Genomic DNA, 18,004 nt, shown 5'->3' on the forward strand with positions numbered 1-18,004 from the left:
TGCACTCAGTGAAGCAACTAGAGGGAACGTGATCAGAAGAGTGAGTACAGCCCCTCTCCACCCAAGGACAACAGTTTACATGTTATGTTCTAACTGCCCAATAAACACAGTTAGAGGCACTACAGGCGTCCTGTCATCATTTAGACCACCACACTAAGCAAATGTTAATGTACGGTAGGTTTATGCGCAGGGGAAATGACTAACTCGGTTTATTCTAGCTGCCTGTTTTAAATTGAAATGTGTTTGACAGAAAACAGGAAGAATGAGTTTGTGTGTCAAATGGCGGTTACTAAGTCATGCTGTTCTGCCAGGGAGGCTCCAAATATACTAATAAAGTCTCAGCATTCCTCGAACCTTAGCAACAACTCCACAGCTAACAACTGGCTTCCATCCGAGCCTGCGCGCGCAGCTAAATAGTGTCTCTCCTAAGAGCGCGGTCAGATGATAAAGCACAGCCCGGTGTATAGTGTCTTGCTCTGCGCATGGTTCTAAACAGAAATCTCGGGCTAAACACGAACTAAATGACCCAGGAGCTGTTTTACAAATAGGATTATTCCTACGGGGGAACCGAGTGTTGGTGTCCGAGCTGTTTTTCTACAAGGCTGTTCCCCGGGTGGTCGCTGTTGCCAACTATGAAGACTAGTAATGACATACCCCAGCAGAAGTCTCACGAGGTGAGTATGTCCTGTAATGAATTTCACCTAAATGCATATGGGGCCTTTGAGGGAGGGCCTGGGGGAAGGCAACAGTCACATCTCCAGGAATTATATTTAGGTTTCGACAACAGCAGTGGGGCACAAGAACAATACGGTCCGTTATATTATGGCGATGGCACGCACCTGATTTGTGTTGCCAACAAAGCTGCTTCAAAGTTCTTTCATCTCATTATTGGTCGTTTCAAAACCATGTCTCTTTCAGGTTCAGGCGTGGCACTTGTAAAGATGAGCTCTGTTCATAGCTGCTGCAAGCAAAGCAAATCAGGAGGATGTATGCAGGCTTGTCTAGGGCTGAATAAGAGTTGCAGCAGTCGTACTAAAAGGGACTTGAATTTAATACTGGGAGATTATTCTGAGACTTTGCTTCGAATTATTATTGATGTTAAAATGCAGGTATGTCACCTTATAAATGCGCATACCCACCGCTTTTGGTAATGACTTGATAGTGGGGGTTAGATTTCTTATTAGTAAAATTCCTATTGTTATAGTGTTTAGCTGGGGGCGCATGGGAAGGAACCCTCCATGAAAATGTAATTCAATTAAAATGTATGATTTTTTGGGGGTATTTATAAAGGACAGAAGAGGGATGTGTAGATCTCGTCAACAAAAGACTTACTCCGTGCTCAGGAACCTATGCAGGAGCCTCTTTAGCAGTGAGGGCTAATGTAGCTCATACACTGTAGAGACTGTTCTGAATGGATTTAAGAGACTGAACCAGGGCCATTGAGCAGGTGAGATGCACCTCTATCCTGGGGGAGAGACGCAGAAGATGTTATGTTATGTTATTGGACATTTGTATAGCGCCTTGACCATTGGTATGATTCCAAAGCTCTATGGGTTGAACGTCCTCGGGGACCGTAGTCCGGGCAAGTGGAGAGAGTAGTGTAGTAAATAGTGCTTGGGTGCACTCAGTGTGTGTGCAGCCAGGGCATATTAAGTGGTGTGTAGCTGTATTCTAGTGCTAGGCGGGGTGCAATGGTTGTGTGAGATCAGTAGAATGTGTGCAGCAAGGCCAATTGCACTTGGGTAGCTGCATTCTGGCGGCGGTGGAGTGGAGTTTGTAAATGGGTTTATGTGTGGAGTACTCGGGGCAGCGATGGCCAGGGGATCTGCTATATTTGTGAAAAGGCATGCCCACATTAGAGACAGACGCACAGATGGCTCTCAGAACGTCATTGCGCTAAAACTCCTCTTTGAGGGCTGCAGGCTGTTTGAGATAGTTTATTAGACATAGACATAGTCCACAATGTCTTATAAGCGGACAAGCAAGCCAACAGACACAGAAAAAAGGAGAAATCCCAGAGTGGCTTAAAGTAATCTGGTCACTCCAGGCCTGGAAACCAGGGGATACCCAGGTCCTGAGCAAGGCAGAGGACCAGGAAGCTATCCTGTTTCAAGTAATGAACGGACGTATCTCCATTATACACAGATATCCAGACAGCCAAGGTTGGCCCATGAGGAGCAGACACTTCTCCGAAGCATGGGCAAAATCTGCCTGAGACGTTGGTCCATCGGGATAATCGAATTGGGATACAGACTGGTGTTCTTAAGCCCACTAGCGCTATCTGGCACAGTGCTCACTCCAGGTCCGTAGAGGGAGCCAATGGAATTGGGTATCCAGGAGTTGCTGGACAAGGGATCCATAAAGGGGGTTCTGGCAACCGAGGAAGGGGAGGGGCTTTACTCGATTATCTTTATAATGCCCAAGAATAGGTTATGTTTGATGATGGACCTGAATGGCATGACCAAGTTTATTTGCAAGGTCACCTTCAAGATTGAGACACAAATTCTTCCTATCATTTTCCAGGCGGATTGGCTAACATCCATAGATAGACAGGATGTGTATTGACATGTGCCAATCAGGGCATGTCATCAGAAATTCATCAGGTTTGCAGTGAGGGGGAGCCACTTTCTTTTCAGGCCGCCCCCCACTTTGGCCTCAAATCAGAGGACATGTCAGGCCCTAGGGATTCTTGGTGAATTGCAAGAATTTCCAGCTGGACCCTTTGCAGTCCCTGACATTAAAAGGTGCCCTGCTTTCCTCGAGGCATGGAAGGGTTTTTCTTCCAGAGGCCAGGTCTCTAAAGAGGTGTCTGAGGGTAGTTATCAGGGGGAGCTTTGCTCCAGGTCAAGGTCACATTGCCTCTTGCATGTTCCTGGTGCCCTAGGCAACGCAGCACTTGCAACCCCTAATTTCCCACATTCACAACTTATGGATAACTGCATCCCTATCCTTCGAGGATCAGATTCCAATGTTAGGTGAATTCAAGCCTATGGAGGGGTGTGTGTCTCGACCCACTGGCCAGAATCACAATTACTAATGATGCCAGCAGCATTGGGTGGAGAGCAACTTGTCATCATCTGGTTAACCAGGAGAAGTGGAATCTAGGTGAAGCAAATCATTCCTTGAACTGCAAAAAGCTGGTGGCCATTGGCAGAGCCATGAGATCCTCATCAGGCATAGCTCTCAACAGAGCAGTTCTAATCAAGTCCGACAACTATTCTGCAGTGGCATATATAAGTCGGCAGGGAGGGACCAGGTTCAGGTGCTAGCAGAAGCGATTGGGTCGCGGGGCAGAGTCCCACTTGGCTTCCCGGGAGGCAGCCAATTTCAGGGGTGTGCACAACTCGGTGTCAGACCATCTCAACAGGGGTTTTCCAAGCTTCCAGCAACTCTTTTCACCTGAGATGTTTTGGAGGTCTGTTATGGGTTTGGGAATCTGGTCCTGGACCTCTTCACCACCCCAGTGACAGCACAGCTGGGAACATGTTCCAGATTCCCATCCAAGACGGTTTGGGGGGTGGATGCTATGGATTTGGAGTGGCCCATGGGGCTCTTGAATGCTTTTCTCAATATTCCTCTTATTCCCAAGGATTTAGAGAAGATCAGAACCAGCCGGACCGAGATTATTCTGATTGTTCTTGCTGACCCAGGAGGGGATGGTCTCCAGTCCTGCTAGAGTCAGCTCTGGTGTGCCTGATTCCCTCTTGGCCTCCACCTCTGAGATCCCTTTGAGGGGTTGAAGATGGGTAGGTAATTCCTTGGGCAGTAAGGAGAATGAAAGGGGGGGGTTGTTGAGGAATCTGGCATTTTAGATCACTTGGCCGTATCCCTTCAAAAGTGCAGGCATCCGGCGACACTCAAGTATTATGAAAAACACCAGTCTAATTTTGGGGTCTAGTGTGAGAGGAACAAGATATCAGCTCTTGAGTGCAGTATTGCTTCTGTGTTAGAATTCCTTCAGGATGGCTTTGACAAGGGTTTGGCATATTCATCTTTCTGGGCCCAGACAGCTGCAATAAGGGCTTTTAGAGAACACTAGGTAACAACGAGTTAACGCTATCAGCTGGTGTGGAACTACTCAGGAGTTTTACAGTGTTTGGATCCCCGGCCGATGGTGGCACTCCCTTCTGGGCTCTACCCTGCCCCTGGTGTAAGCATCCCTTAAAGCATCTCCCATTGAGCCAATCTCTTCTATTGACATAAAGTATTTGACTTTGACATAAGGATGGTTGTCTTCAATCACATCTGCTCTGATGTGGGAAATAGTGGCTCTCTTATGTTCTCAATCATATCTTAAGATCTTGCTGGATACTCTTGTGTTGCAGTTTGATCTGGGATTTCTCCTTAAGATTGTGTCAATATTTTGCGGGTCTCGAGGGATGTGACTTAGCGGTGAACCTATGCAGCCGTTCTTGATGTGAGCTCTCCCCAGACCCTTCCTATTTTCTTCTCACCTTCCCCCAATCCCTGATGGTGGGGTAAACCTGGAGTGCGCCAGTGGCTGTCGCGTCATTAGGGCTGCAGTTTTGACGAGCTTGGGAGTCGCGCTCTGGGGCCGGTGGATCCCAAGATGGTGGCAGAACAGGCACTGCCATCGGAGGACATAAGGTGGATTCAGGCACACGCTATCCATCCTGCACTGGAGGCCACACCTCTGAGTGGAATGCTGGGCTGTTCTGATTGCCGAGTCTGTCGGCTGGGAGTGCTCTGCAAATTGGGGCAGCGACGGCTTGAGGATGTTGCCCTGCACAGGTCTTCATCACAAGTTCAGGAGAGGCTGCCTTGATCCTTGTGCCTGATTGAGAGTGGCTCAGCTCCCACGCTTAGATATGGACTTGGGGGCATCACACCAGCGGTGAGGTCGCATTAGCTGAGGAGACAAGTGAATTGGAAGCTGATTGTGTTGCTGAATTTTGAGAGGCCGAGGTTGAGCACTTGTGGCTTTTACCTTCTGGTTTTGGGCCGGTGCAACTTGTCAAGGACTGGCAGGTGTGAGAGGGGATTGTTATGAACAAAAATCTACCTAAACAGAAGGCCTTTCTGGCTGGGCATATAAAGGCCAAACTCCAGGGTCAGCCGCTACCAAGGGAGAAATCTCATCATGTTGTAGCTCAAGTTCATGCGCACCCAGAGTCTGCGGAAATGGCCGTAAATTCAGTGACTAGAGCTGATCTTCAGGTTCTTTTTTTAGAGCTGAAGACTGATGTTCAGGGGTCTTGCGCATCATTTCAAAACTAGACCGCCATCTGCAGAGGTCTCATAAGCATTTGGAAGAACTGGAGGACAAACAGTGTGAATAGGCCTTTAAACAGGACGTCCTGTGTGGGGATGGGCCTCTAATCACCTTAACCCAAAGCAGGCCCACCACCTAAGAAGCGAGTGCACGTTTGTATGTAAAGCAAGTTTATTGTACAGTTGGCCGGGAGGAGCTAGATGACACTGTAGAATCAAACTAACCTGAGTCTTCCTGAACCACACAAGTTCAAGTTGCCACATTATATACATTTTTGCAACAGTTAAGACTACAAACCACCCCCACACATGATTAGTTGAAACATATACAAAAAAATCCACTCTTTCTTTGATTTCCCCCATTCTCATTGTTCACAATCTTCTTAACTACCATCTTCAGCTCATGTGTACAGCACACATCCTTTTAGGATTTGTCTGTGGTAGGTCAGAACATCATCACACAGTTACACATTCACATACAAACATAATTAATTACAAGTCTCAGCTGGCCAGAGACCTCCTAACCCCGGATGTAATTGCACATGGTTTGCAAGAGTACTTCAACAATATGGGGAGGGGAAGAATAAACATGTTCACTTTGAACTGGCGATAACCATCTCACGCACCCGACTTGCTGGCATCCTCGGAACACTGTAATCTAAACAACTACCAATTCAACACACATGGCCTCCGGTCACAACCTGAGAAAACAATCGAAACCCATGAATAATTGGTCAACTCTGGCCTCAGGCCTCACTTCACCCCAGGTTTTATTGCTGGTCAAAAGCAAATAGCTGGATCCCCCTGAACAGTGAATAACAAGTTTCCATGCACTTATTAGATTGCATCTTCTTTCTGCGATGCTGCAAAGCCATAAAAACCCTGGACCTGCCTGTTGGCAGGCCATCTGCCTAATGTCCTGATTACCCATTACCTTTCCTTCTTCCTCCAAACCATGCAAAACCAGTTTCTACCAGTCATTCATAATTCACCTTGCAAACCCTGACTATAGAGTTTAACCAATTTATGAAAAGAGCACACTGCATATAGATTTGTAAATTCCCCATGCATATATATATCAGTGCATGCATGTTTAATAACAACTGTGTCTTTTTCACAGTGGATTCTTCATGGCAAATCCCCTTCCTCACATGTGCTTTTTGAAGCTCCTCGTTGCCCAGCTTCTAGGCGCTTCGTAGCACACCATACCCAGATTGTTTTTATATTTTGTTGGTGATTTTGGCATTTATCTTGCTGCGCGCATACAAATCTTAAATGTATCAACTTAAACACAAACTAACACTTAAGGTAAAACAAATCCCATTCTTATTAACTACGCTGGATACATATAAAATAGCAACATCGTGCCACCTTCGCCGCTCCCCCATTTACAAATATGGTGCGTGCAACGTGGAACCCTCTTTCTCATTGGGACCTTTCCTGACCAACCCAACACCTGGAGTCGAGGGTCGCAGAATTGGAATCTTCTGTACAGTAGATCTTGGAGAGACAAGAGGATGCAGAGAATTGATCTTGTAATCACATCAGGATGCAGAGCATCCCTGTGGCGGTCCATGATACAGACCTGGATGCCTTTGTCCGGGATCTCTTTAAGTCTGTTCTGAGGTAAGAGAGCAATGATAACATCCATTTGGGTCGCATTCACAGGATTTATATGGCTTTCCAGCAGAGTAGAAACCTGATGTGTTGATGTTTATAGGTCAACACAAAAATTGAGGATAGCTGCAAGGAAATCACCTCAGATATGTTTTAGGGGTGCTAATAAATGTTGCAGTGGAAGTCTCTTTAGGTTTAGTTTCTTATTGGTACACTGCGCCTAGCACATAAAGAGGAGGGTAATAATTCAGAACAAATGCACTTACACAACAATACCTCATGTTCATAATAGGATGCAAAGGAAAAACAACTATTATTGAATATCTTTGTTCGAGACAGTTACATTTAGAAAAAGACCTGACACAGAATGCATATCGGAATGGTCACAAAGTAAATGAAACACCCCCAAAAAATAAACAGACAGCTGCTACTTTGACTATGAAGAGAGGTTGCTAATTAGGGCTCTGAGATTAAATGAATGGTAGAGGCTGCACAAAAGAAATTCCCAAGCCAGGGAAAAATGCCTGAGAAAAATATGTTTAATCATTTCAAAACAGCACAATAGAGTGTGTACAATAAAAGCTGAAACCCCTACAAAAGCAAAAAATGTCATAACAAATATCAAAACACATTTGGCACATGAACAACAGAAAAACATATTGATGAACACAATAAATGGGTTTGTGTCATTTTCAGTGCCTACAAGTAAGAATGAGAGAGGATGTTGCTATGGGGGCCTAGCCATATTAATTGAGGCATCTATGAATTACGACACTAAGGTAATAGATACCCTCACATATATACAGTACATCATAATGACCCCCAATCAAGGCACTAGCGGTGACCATTTGTTGATTGTGAATTTCTATAATAGCCCCCGTAGATCTGAAATGAACAGGTTAGGTCAGCTGAAGGACCTGGTGGAAGGAAAGATACTTGAGAAACTAGATTCCATGACCGTTTTGGTAATGGGTTGAAATCTTAATATCAGACTGGGAGTGGGTATTCCCAGGGTTTGTATGATGTGTTGGGGGACAGGGCCTTTGGAATTGCACAGACCAGGTGGGTGGACCCAAGGATATGCCCCAAGGGCGTACAAGTGGGTTTGTGGTTGCTTGAATGGGGACTGCAGTCCCTAAATGGATTAGTCGCACCTGATGTACCAGGGACCGTGACATTTAGAAACACCCAAGGGTCCTCTATAAGTGACTATTTTTTAATGCATGTTCAGCATTGGCACCTGATAAAGGAACATGGTGTAATACAGGAATTGTGCAGGGATCACTTCCCGCTAAGGATGATCCTCCGATGGGAACGGACCGAGAGGATGACATTTGCCCCTGTATATTTAGACTTGTGTGAGGTTAATCCACATTGTAAAAGAAGGATTGCATGGGCTAAGCGTGACCCTGTAATTTTTCATCAGGAATTTGTGTCCACCAACCTGCGACTTATTCTTTCTGTCCTAGATGACACTGAGCCCCCTGAATTGGTGCTGGTAGGGTTCACGCATTTGATGGGCTTCCTAACTAATATCGTGCAACTTGATTTTAAAAACATAATAAGTGGAAAGAAAAGCTGGTTCAAAGTAGGAATGTAAATCAGTAAAGAGGAATCTCCCCAGGGTGCTAAGAGTACCAGACGGCTGCAGAGGCGAGATAATGAGGGCTAGGCCGGTATCCAAAGAGGTAATTAACACCAGGAACACCAAGCATGGGAAGATCTACTCATAGCAGTTTCCATAAATGACTTGAAAAGATTTTGGGAGTTTGTTTCAAGAGGTCCCCCTCACAGTTGCAGGTCAAAAATGAGGGAATCCCATGTGGAGGTGAAGTTGGAGTGGACCACTTTACACTATTGTTCGAGGGCAATGTGGGTAAGATGACTCCTGGGGAGGATGGCATGGTGGCACATTTTACCTTGAAAGAGGTCAAAGCAGCGATTGATCTACAAGCACGAAATTGTGGTTTCTGCTGACCATTATAAATGGGAGACAGACTTGTGGGCACCTCTGTTGACCTACTGTTTCAATGCATTCCTTCAGCTAGAGGTTTTCCCACAGTCCTAGAGACAAGCTATCATTTACCCCATTTTCAAAAAGGGTGATTGCAAAAGTCTAGAGGCCTACAGGCCTATTTCGCTTTTTGACATCTCATTTAAGATTTTCGGGTGTATCATGCTCGGGCGGATTGAGGATTGGCTCTCAACCAACACAGTGCTTGCAGAAGGCCAATATGGCTTCAGACCTGATGTGGAAACTTGTGACCTGGTCCTGAATCTTAACCTGGTGGGGGCACAATATGTGTTTGTGAAGGGTGAACCAATTTACTTGGCATTCATGGACCTACGCACCACCTTTGACAAGGTCAATAGAGACAGCTTTGGCAGGTGCTTGGGTCCATGGGTTGTCCAGGTGATCTACTGAGAGTCTTGCAGCTGATACATCAAGACACCAAGGCGTGTGTTCGATATGGGGAGCAAGGACAGTGCACTGGATTCTTTGACGTTATCACAGGATTGTGTCAGGGCTGTGTCCTGGCACCGCTTCTGTTTACCCTATACATAAACAATCTGTACATAAACAATCTGATCCTGAGGCCTTGGTTGCCTCAGGAGAAGATTACCCATGTTTTGGGAACAAACCTTTCCCTCTGTTAGCCTACGCTGATGACACAGTGATTATTGCCCAGACGACAGATACCCTGCAGGATTGATTAATGTTTACACAAACTTTATGTCTGCTTTAGTCTTGAAAATCAGCACATCGCAGCCCACTGTCATGGTGTGTGCTGATGGTCGGAAAAAGAAATTAGAAATGGCAAATATATACAGCAAGGGTTCCATACTACCAAGGGTGAAAGAGTTTGATTACTTGGGAATTAGGTTCTTAGAGAATTGGAAGGGTTCAGCACACAAACAAAGTTACAAGATGAGCTAGGCATTGGGAGGGTACATCGTTTTATGCAAATGTTTTAGGGGAAACCGGTCGATTTGATCATGAAAGTATATAATTCATGAACCAGAGCAGCATCAAGCTATGGGGCATCGCTCTGATGGCACGAAAATGTATTAATACAGACTGTAGAAAACACTTTTTTTAAGAAAATCTTGTGTTTACCGCTCTTGGCCAGACTTTTGCGGTGCATGCAGAGTTTGGAGCAAACAATGTGGCACACGAATGCTACCAGGCACTTTTTCTACACTGGCTCAATATCTGGTCAAATCTCAGAGCAAATGTAACATAAGATCTTAATCGAGCACTAAGGTGTAGTGAAGCCTGGAGAAAGAGCCCTTAGCTCATGTTTATTTCTGTTTGTACGGTTAAGTTAAACGTTATAAATGTCTTTCAAAAGATAGATTTGATGAGTAAGGGGTAGATGAAAGTCCACAAAAGAAATGTTATATTAAATAAGGAGGGATGTGGATTACTGGGGTTTTCTTTGGCCTCAAATAGGAATCACGCAATAGTGTCGAAAGTAGACTTCATGCAACCCTACTTGACCCATAGTAGCAACCCAATAGACCGTTGGATAATGACCAGAGCTGGGTTTGATCTTTTGATGCTTTGAGGAAATACAGCAAAATGGGCGGGTGGTGCCCAGGAATCTGTATGTCCGTATGTTATTTATTTCGCGCTTTGAGAAAAGTGCTGTACATAGAACATGTTTATCACAATTATCACCAAACTGAAGTCAGTACTCCTTTATCGATATCGAAAGGATGAATGGCTGAGTTGGCCTTGCCAGGATTCGAACCTGCAACCAACAGGTCATGCATAGATCGCAGCAAAGAGTGCTCAACCGGCTGAGATATCTTTTTGGCTAACATCCTTCGGAGGTCGGTAAACTGAGTATCGACTGATGTATAATAATCACAGTGCCTAGATGTTGGCCAAACCATGTATGAAGCGCTACATAAAGTTAAATACATATCTGGATTATCACAAGTACAGGTTTTGCAGAGTTTCTATTTCAATTACAAATGTAACTTTCATTTGTTTGTTTTTGAACAACACTTGCACTTCCTGGAGAGTCAGGGTTTGGATCTTTTAATTGTAGTCTTGAAGATTCGAGAGGCTAGAGCACCTGTGATTGGTGTAATGGCAATCACTCACCCTTGAGAAAAGACACTCCTGCCACTGACCATTTATAGTAATGTACCACATAGACTGCAAGGTTGAATGGATGTAAACTGGACCGTGCATACTCATCATTTTACACACTGTTTTTATAATTAGAGTGTACATTACATTATAAGTGTAAAAATGATCTGCCTTTGCCCGATTATGCACACAGCACAGAAACTCGGAAAAATACAATTGTGCAATACTGGTTAGCTTTCACTGGGAAAAAAGCATAATTTGTTACAAAAGATAAATTCTCAATTGCACCTTAGTTTTCCATCTTATTAATTATACAATCCTAAAATGCTAGGAAAATAAATATGCACAGTGCTTCTGTTTGCTCCATGAGCATCAACACAGTAGAAGCTGAATGGAAAGAAACCATTCCTTTTATCACAGTGTGCAGTTTCATTTTTTGAAAGGTTTCAGAGAAATACATTCTGTTTCAGAGGCTTTCATCCATGGCTTGTAATTCCAACCATGTAGATATAAATCAGATTAAGCATTCTGGTGTCTGTCAAGTAACCTGACCTTTGCACTGCCCTTTTCTCTAAACTTGTGTGTAAATGTACACAGTAAAATAATAAAGCTGTCGTATTTACAAGATTTTCATCCATAAAAAGGCCTAGTATGTACCTTTTTCTGGAGGCCTGGGTACACGTAAGATATATAAAATCCCCATCACTCGCTAAATCTACCCAATGCTCTGTGTAGTTTTCAGGATCTAGTGGGAGTGAAGTTAATGTCCCTGGTGTGAGAAACATAAAGGTGTCTCCCTGGCTAGTCCCCCGGGATCTGTTATCTAGGTGGCCAGGAGATGGCCATCGCTATTGGATCCAGTTCCTGGGGGTGGACCAGTGAGAGAGGATCACCTGGATGGGGGGGTGTGCTTAGGAAGTGGGACACCGACGGGCAAGACGCGGTATCCCCCTTGTTCTTTCAACACCTTTTCCCCATCCTACCACGTAGGACATTGCAAAATACTGCCCCCCCTTTTTCCACACAAATATTTCGCACAACATGAAAGACAACAGAATAACACCAGGGCCGTTTACGTGAAGTGTCCCAATATACCAGGGTTAGGCAAAGTGAGGCAATAGAACAGGATCACGCACACCTGGTGGCCCTTTCCCTTCCCCACAGGGATAACAGGTGGAGCACAAGAGCAGAATACGAGCAAGGCAGTCTGCACGATGTAAGAGCTAACTCAGCACAGCAGTTCAAGATGAGGAGAAAGACGGCGCAGACCGAGGGGGTCACGTTACCTAGCCCTTTCTGAGCCAGGCCTGTGAAACCTCTGCAAACGGAAACATAAGACCGCAAACAAAGGCCAGCGTGTGTTGCAGCAGAAGTCTATGGTACACAAGACCCTTCTTCATTGATAGCCAAGCTAGGGAAATATGTTGAATGAAAAGTAGCCAATGGCTAATTTGAAGCTAAAGAGTGGGAAAACCAGCAACAGAGGAGGCCGGCACCACGTGGGTGCTCAGACAGGAAACTCTGGGCGATTACACGATGGTAGAAAGACTACTGTAACCAGAAGCCCTTGGGAAGAGGCAAAAAAGAGATCAAAGTGATCATACAGGGGTCTTGTAAAATCCTCTGTTCCGTCGAAAGTTTTTCACCGGCAGATGATTGCGAAAGCCAGGAGAAGTGAATCCGGCATGATGAAAAGTTGATACATGAACTATATATCGGAAAAGTCGGCGAGAGTGAACCCAGCACAGTGAGACTGACAACAAGGGGAAAAGCCTGAAAGCCTGTTTAAAAAGACATTAAGATTTGTGAAAGCAAGAAGTATTGCAAGACAATTGGAAAGGAAGTGCCCCCCTCATCATTTGGGTTCCAAGACCGGTTGAGGGAGATCCAGAGCCAGAAAACTATCACCCAAAGTTCAGGGAGAAGGGTACTGTCTTGTGAATTTGTTTTATACAATTACTGAGGGGTTTGCGCCCAGAAGAGGGGGACCCAGAGGTGAAGCCATCACCCAAAGTACACGTGAAGCAGAACTTTGGTTTTGTTTGTTGTGGAAAAAATGAGGCCCTCGAAGGAAAGAGACTTTTTATTGAAAAGAGACTTTACCATTGAGATACCCGAAAGCTGGGACGGAACTGTCAGCTCGTACTAAGAAAGCTCAAGGGTGTGCTGTGCCAGTTGGAACGGAACTGTCAGCGGGTGCTGGGAAAGCCCGAGCAAAAAACGTGGGGAAAGGAGACCTCAAGGAAATCACATGCTGACATATTATTTGAACACTGTTTCCTTTGTTTTGATACCATATCCCACACTCTTTCTGTAATTAGGTGTAAGAATTGGCAATAGGTTTTTCTTAGTATAGGCCCTTTTATTTTGACACAACGCCACTAGGACTGCCTTATTTTTCATTTGATGGTCAACGGTTGCTCCCATTTTAGATTTAGGCTAGGCGTTTTTTCACCATGCATTTATAGTTCAATGAACACCCTGGAACTGTGATCACTTGTGACTGTCTTTACTGTTTCCACCATGAGCTCCTTACAACGGGGGGTGGGTAGGTTGTTCCAATCTGACCATGCATGGCTTATTTGGATCCTCAGTTTGACCCTGCCCATCTTTTGTGCCTGGAGAGCCATCCCTGCCCCAATAGTAACCATAATTATTGCGCTGTGCGGAAGCCTTGGCACAACATCAACACATCATCTGGCACGTGCAAAACAACACCAGCAGGAACACCACAATCGGAACCAGTATCTTCACCAGTGCCCCAAGCAAGGATGGCACCCTTAAAAACAACATGTCGAACCAATCTCCGGCCTGCACACCTGCTTCGCTTTTCATGTCAGTCTTTAGCTTGTGCAAGGCCCCTCTGATGTGCGTCAACGATCCATTCTCTGCATCATTTGGGGGTATATACATGTACAGAAGAACCCTATCTTTTTGCACATGTCCCTTCCATCGCTGTCAGGAGATCCTGGACATGCCGGTTTTGGAGTGTCATCAATCAGATCGCCCTCAGCTCACTCTTGATATCATTGAGAGCTTGTTCAGTGTTGCTCGCCAGCTGGATCACCTCCCACCAAACGATCTGCAACCACTTGGCATTCACAAAGGCAGGAATTCCTGGGGTTAAAAGGGATGCAAATAAAACTTCAGTTTTAGTGTACAGCCGGTATTTATCTGGAATTGCTTTGAGCAACTAGGACGATTCTTACAACAGATAATTCGATCTCTTCCTTCTCAGCTTCACCAACCACTTCTTTTTCTTTCTTTGGGAAAGTTGGGTAGAAGGCGGAATGGATTGCAACACCCCATTCTTAGACGCTACTGTCAGGTGTACTTCCGGCACCACCAGGATAGCTGAGTGCAAGGTTGTTAGTGCGCACGTGCCTCGCCAAGAGGGTGGAAGCGGAAGGTATTTATTTTGTTATTTATTTATTTTCGTATAGCGCCGGGCAGCCCTAGGGCATCGTAGCGCTTGTTACAGAAGGCTTGTTGATTACATTCTTTAGTTACATACAAAGTTACAGATGTGCAGGCAAGATTACAAGTTCCTTACAAAGGTTAAAGTGGAGCAGTGTCTTGATTCGGCATGAGTTCAAGTAGTTATGCAGAATACTTAATTAAACAGTTTCGTTTTGAGCATTTTTCTGAAACAGTATATGATTTTTCATTTCTCAGAGCTGTGGGTAGAGCGTTTCAGATTTCTGGTGCTAAGTATTAGAAGCTGGGGCCAGCCCGCGTGTTTCCGAAGCATCACGATGTCCAACAAACCTATTAGACCGAAAGGCAAGCAACCCACACTTGATGACTATGCTAAAACGCCACCAGGCGCTGAAGGGGCCAGGAAGAAAGACCCCCGACGGGGGCCCAGACACTTTGGGCAACCAGGAGATACTTGCAGCGATTTCAGACCTGAAAGTGGCCTAGGAGACTAAACTGGGACTGGCCATGAAGAACTGAAAGCTGCACTTGAGCTCAAAGTCGGGGCAGTGCAGGAGGTAAATCTTCTCCGGCAAGATGTAAGGTCACTAGCTGAGCGCACGGGTGACCTGGAAAAAGAGGTGGCCCCCAACTCAGTGGACTGTGCAGCCCATAAATTGGAACTTCAGGCCCTAGTGCAACGCGTGGGCAAACTGGAGAGCAGGGCGGAGGAGGCAGAGGGACACCCCGGAGAAACAATATTCGTATCGTCGGATTGCCGGAAGGTGCTGAGGGAACCAACCGCACGGAATTCGTTGAGTCTATGCTGTTGCAGGAGATAACTGGGGGAGCCCTGTCCCAGAGGTTCGCTGTGGAGAGGGTGCATAGGGCCCTGATGAGGAGGCCGCCGCGGGGAAACCCCACAAGGCCGGTTATAGCTAAGATCCTGAACTACCGAGACCGTGAGAAAATCCTTGAACACTTTCGGAAGGGTGGTACAATACAAAGGGGGTTGGCAAACATAACGGCATACCCGGATTATACCTTGCAGGTGCAGTGTAGTCGCATGAACTTTGGGTCTGTGAAAAGATTGCGGGAAGCGGGCCACAGGTACATGTTGATCTATCCAGCAAAATTTAAGGTGTTCCACAAGAGCAGAACCTTGTTTTTTGGAACCCCGGAGGACGCCATGGGATGGTTGGACGCGCAGAGTTGCCCCCAAGAACCGGGTATCCAGGAAGGAGGAGGCAAAGATAAGTAATATGTGTCTGGAGCACCCAGGGTGTCACAGTTTATGACAATGGGACTTGAATATAGCACTGTATATAACCTGCAGGGAAGTACGCCCAGGGCTATAGTTACAAGTATGATCCCTTGGCACTGAAAACTTTGGCATTAGCATGGGAGCATTACGGAGCCAGACCTCACACCCCCATAATGAGAAGTTTAGTTAGGTCACCGGTAGTCCGGTGACACCCTGCTGGGTTTCTGGCCTGGGCATTCCAAGGCAGAACCAAACGTGGGGGGCCTGAGATCCAGGGATGGAGTTGGGCACTTGATGGGTTTGGGTTTGGGGTTGGGTGGGGCGGGGGGAGGGAAGGGGCGGTGTGTAGTGGTTTGAAGTTGGGGAATGGAGGGGAGGGGAGTTTGTTGGGAGGGGAGTGAGCCAAACTTTGTGTCATCAGGGGCGGGGGGGGGGAGACTGGGAGAGGAGGCGGGACATCAGATAAATGGCGTTGGGTAGCCTCAGAGTGGTGACCTGGAATGTGAGGGGCCTCATTAGTTACCTAAAGCGCAATAAAGTAATGATGTATCTAAGAAGGATGAGGATTGATATAGCATCATTACAGGAAACCCATCTCACTAGAGAGAAACTGGAGGTGGTCAAGAAGAAATGGAGGGGGAGCGTCACAGGAGCTACATATTCAGCTTACGCTAGGGGAGTCATCATATGGGTGGCACCGCACATACCGTTTCAGCTGACTCGGTCGAAGGTCGACCCAGAAGGCAAATTGATTGTAGTGCAGGGGATGCTGGAAAACCGAGAAGTGAGCATTGTAAACTTATACACTCCTAATCATGATACAGCGGCTTACTTTAGGACTCTATATGGCAAAATCAGCCCCCTGGTGGGTGACGCGATCCTATGGGGAGGGGACTTCAATTGTACTTTGAACCCCAAGATGGACTGATCAGATAGCAAGCTAGACAAACCCAACCCGGCTGCGAATACTTTACAGGCACTGAAGACTGACTTTAAGCCTCGAAGATGTCTGGAGGCCGCTGCACCTAGTAGACAGGCAGTACTCACATTATGCGGCGCCACATGGTCTGCACACAGGGCTGGATTATGTGTTCGCCGCGGCTGAGATAGCGGGAGAAATGGTGGGTGCGGAATACAAGGCCAGGGTGCTTTCGGACCATTCCCCTTTGGTCCTGGAGTGGCGATACCAACCCCCTAGAGCGCGGATCCCGACGTGGAAGCTAAGAGTGGAGGCTCTGCAGGATTCGAGATTCCGGGAGGACCTGAGGGAGGTGATCACTGAGTACTTTGATATTAACACTGGTAGCGTGCAATCGGTGGGGACAGTGTGGGAGGCATTCAAGGTGGTGGTGCGGGGTGTAGCCATATCAAAATCCAGAGGGCTCCAAGGAGGCATAGCACAGAAGTTACAAGAAATGGAAAAGGGAACTGGAGGCCATGATACGTAAGGGCGGTGACTCTCGGGAGGAGGGGGAGAGGATGACACTGCTGCAGCAAACTAGCAGTGAGCTTTGGGATAGATTATGTAAGTTGAACTATAAGAAATACGTGGAAAGGCAGCATGCGGGAGGCGACAAGCCGGGCCGATTGCTGGCCTGGTTATACAAAAACGAAACACCACAACCTGTGATTAGAGAAGATAGAGGTGAGGAGGGCCAGATCTGGGATACTCAAGAGGGAATAAATGAAGAGTTCTGCAGATACTATAAATGCCTGTATGAGGACGGGGGGGGAAATAGGGAGCAGGAGATCCAGGAAACACTTGAGGACATAGGCTTGCCCTCTCTAGACGGCTTGGAACGGGATGACCTGGACGCCCCAATCACCTCAGATGAACTAGAGACAGTGATCCAGCACCTGCCCACGTGCAGAGCCCCGGGTTCGGATGGGCTCCCCAGTGAATTCTATAAAATGTATAAACAAGAGTTGCTCCCGCCGCTACTGGCCATGCTTAATGAGGCTTATGAACGTGGGGGGCTGCCAGAATCCCTATGGGAACCGGTGATCATCCCGCTCCTGAAACCAGGCAAGCCAAGCACAGACTGTGGGTCGTATAGGCCCCTATCGATGCTCAATCAGGACAGCAAAATCCTTACAGCTGTGCTGGCTAACAGGCTTAAGCGAGTCATTGGCAAATTGATACACCCTGACCAAACGGGCTATGTTCCTGGTAGGAATATAACTGACAATCATAGGAGATTACATCACATTATTGATCAAACAGAGACAGACCCCGGTGAGCTGGCAGTTGTCTCGCTGGATGCGGTCAAGGCCTTTGATTCAGTGAGGTGGCCTGGGTTGCTGGCGACCTTGAAAGGATGTGGGATGGGGCCGGGGTATCTGAGATGGGTTAAGATGTTGTACAGCTCCCC

The 18,004-nt window shown here is 46.4% G+C and overlaps 1 protein-coding gene across 2 annotated transcripts in view; it reads left to right on the plus strand.

Moving 5' to 3' along the window:
• The first annotated feature begins 475 nt into the window (after window positions 1–475).
• LOC138526459 (zinc finger protein 391-like) overlaps window positions 476–18,004 on the plus strand; it is a 378,250-nt gene continuing 360,721 nt past the window's right edge. Inside the window, exon 1 of one of the 2 annotated variants that reach the window (XM_069637238.1) lies at window positions 476–674. In XM_069637238.1, coding sequence (XP_069493339.1) covers window positions 633–674 — 42 coding nt within the window. In that variant the 5' untranslated portion in view covers window positions 476–632. The remainder of the gene's footprint in view (window positions 675–18,004) is intronic. The other variant, XM_069637237.1, reaches the window with a different exon arrangement.

This window comes from Ambystoma mexicanum, chromosome 7p (genome assembly GCF_040938575.1).
Source record: "Ambystoma mexicanum isolate Mex_15411 chromosome 7p, UKY_AmexF1_1, whole genome shotgun sequence".
NCBI classification, from domain to species: domain Eukaryota; kingdom Metazoa; phylum Chordata; class Amphibia; order Caudata; family Ambystomatidae; genus Ambystoma; species Ambystoma mexicanum.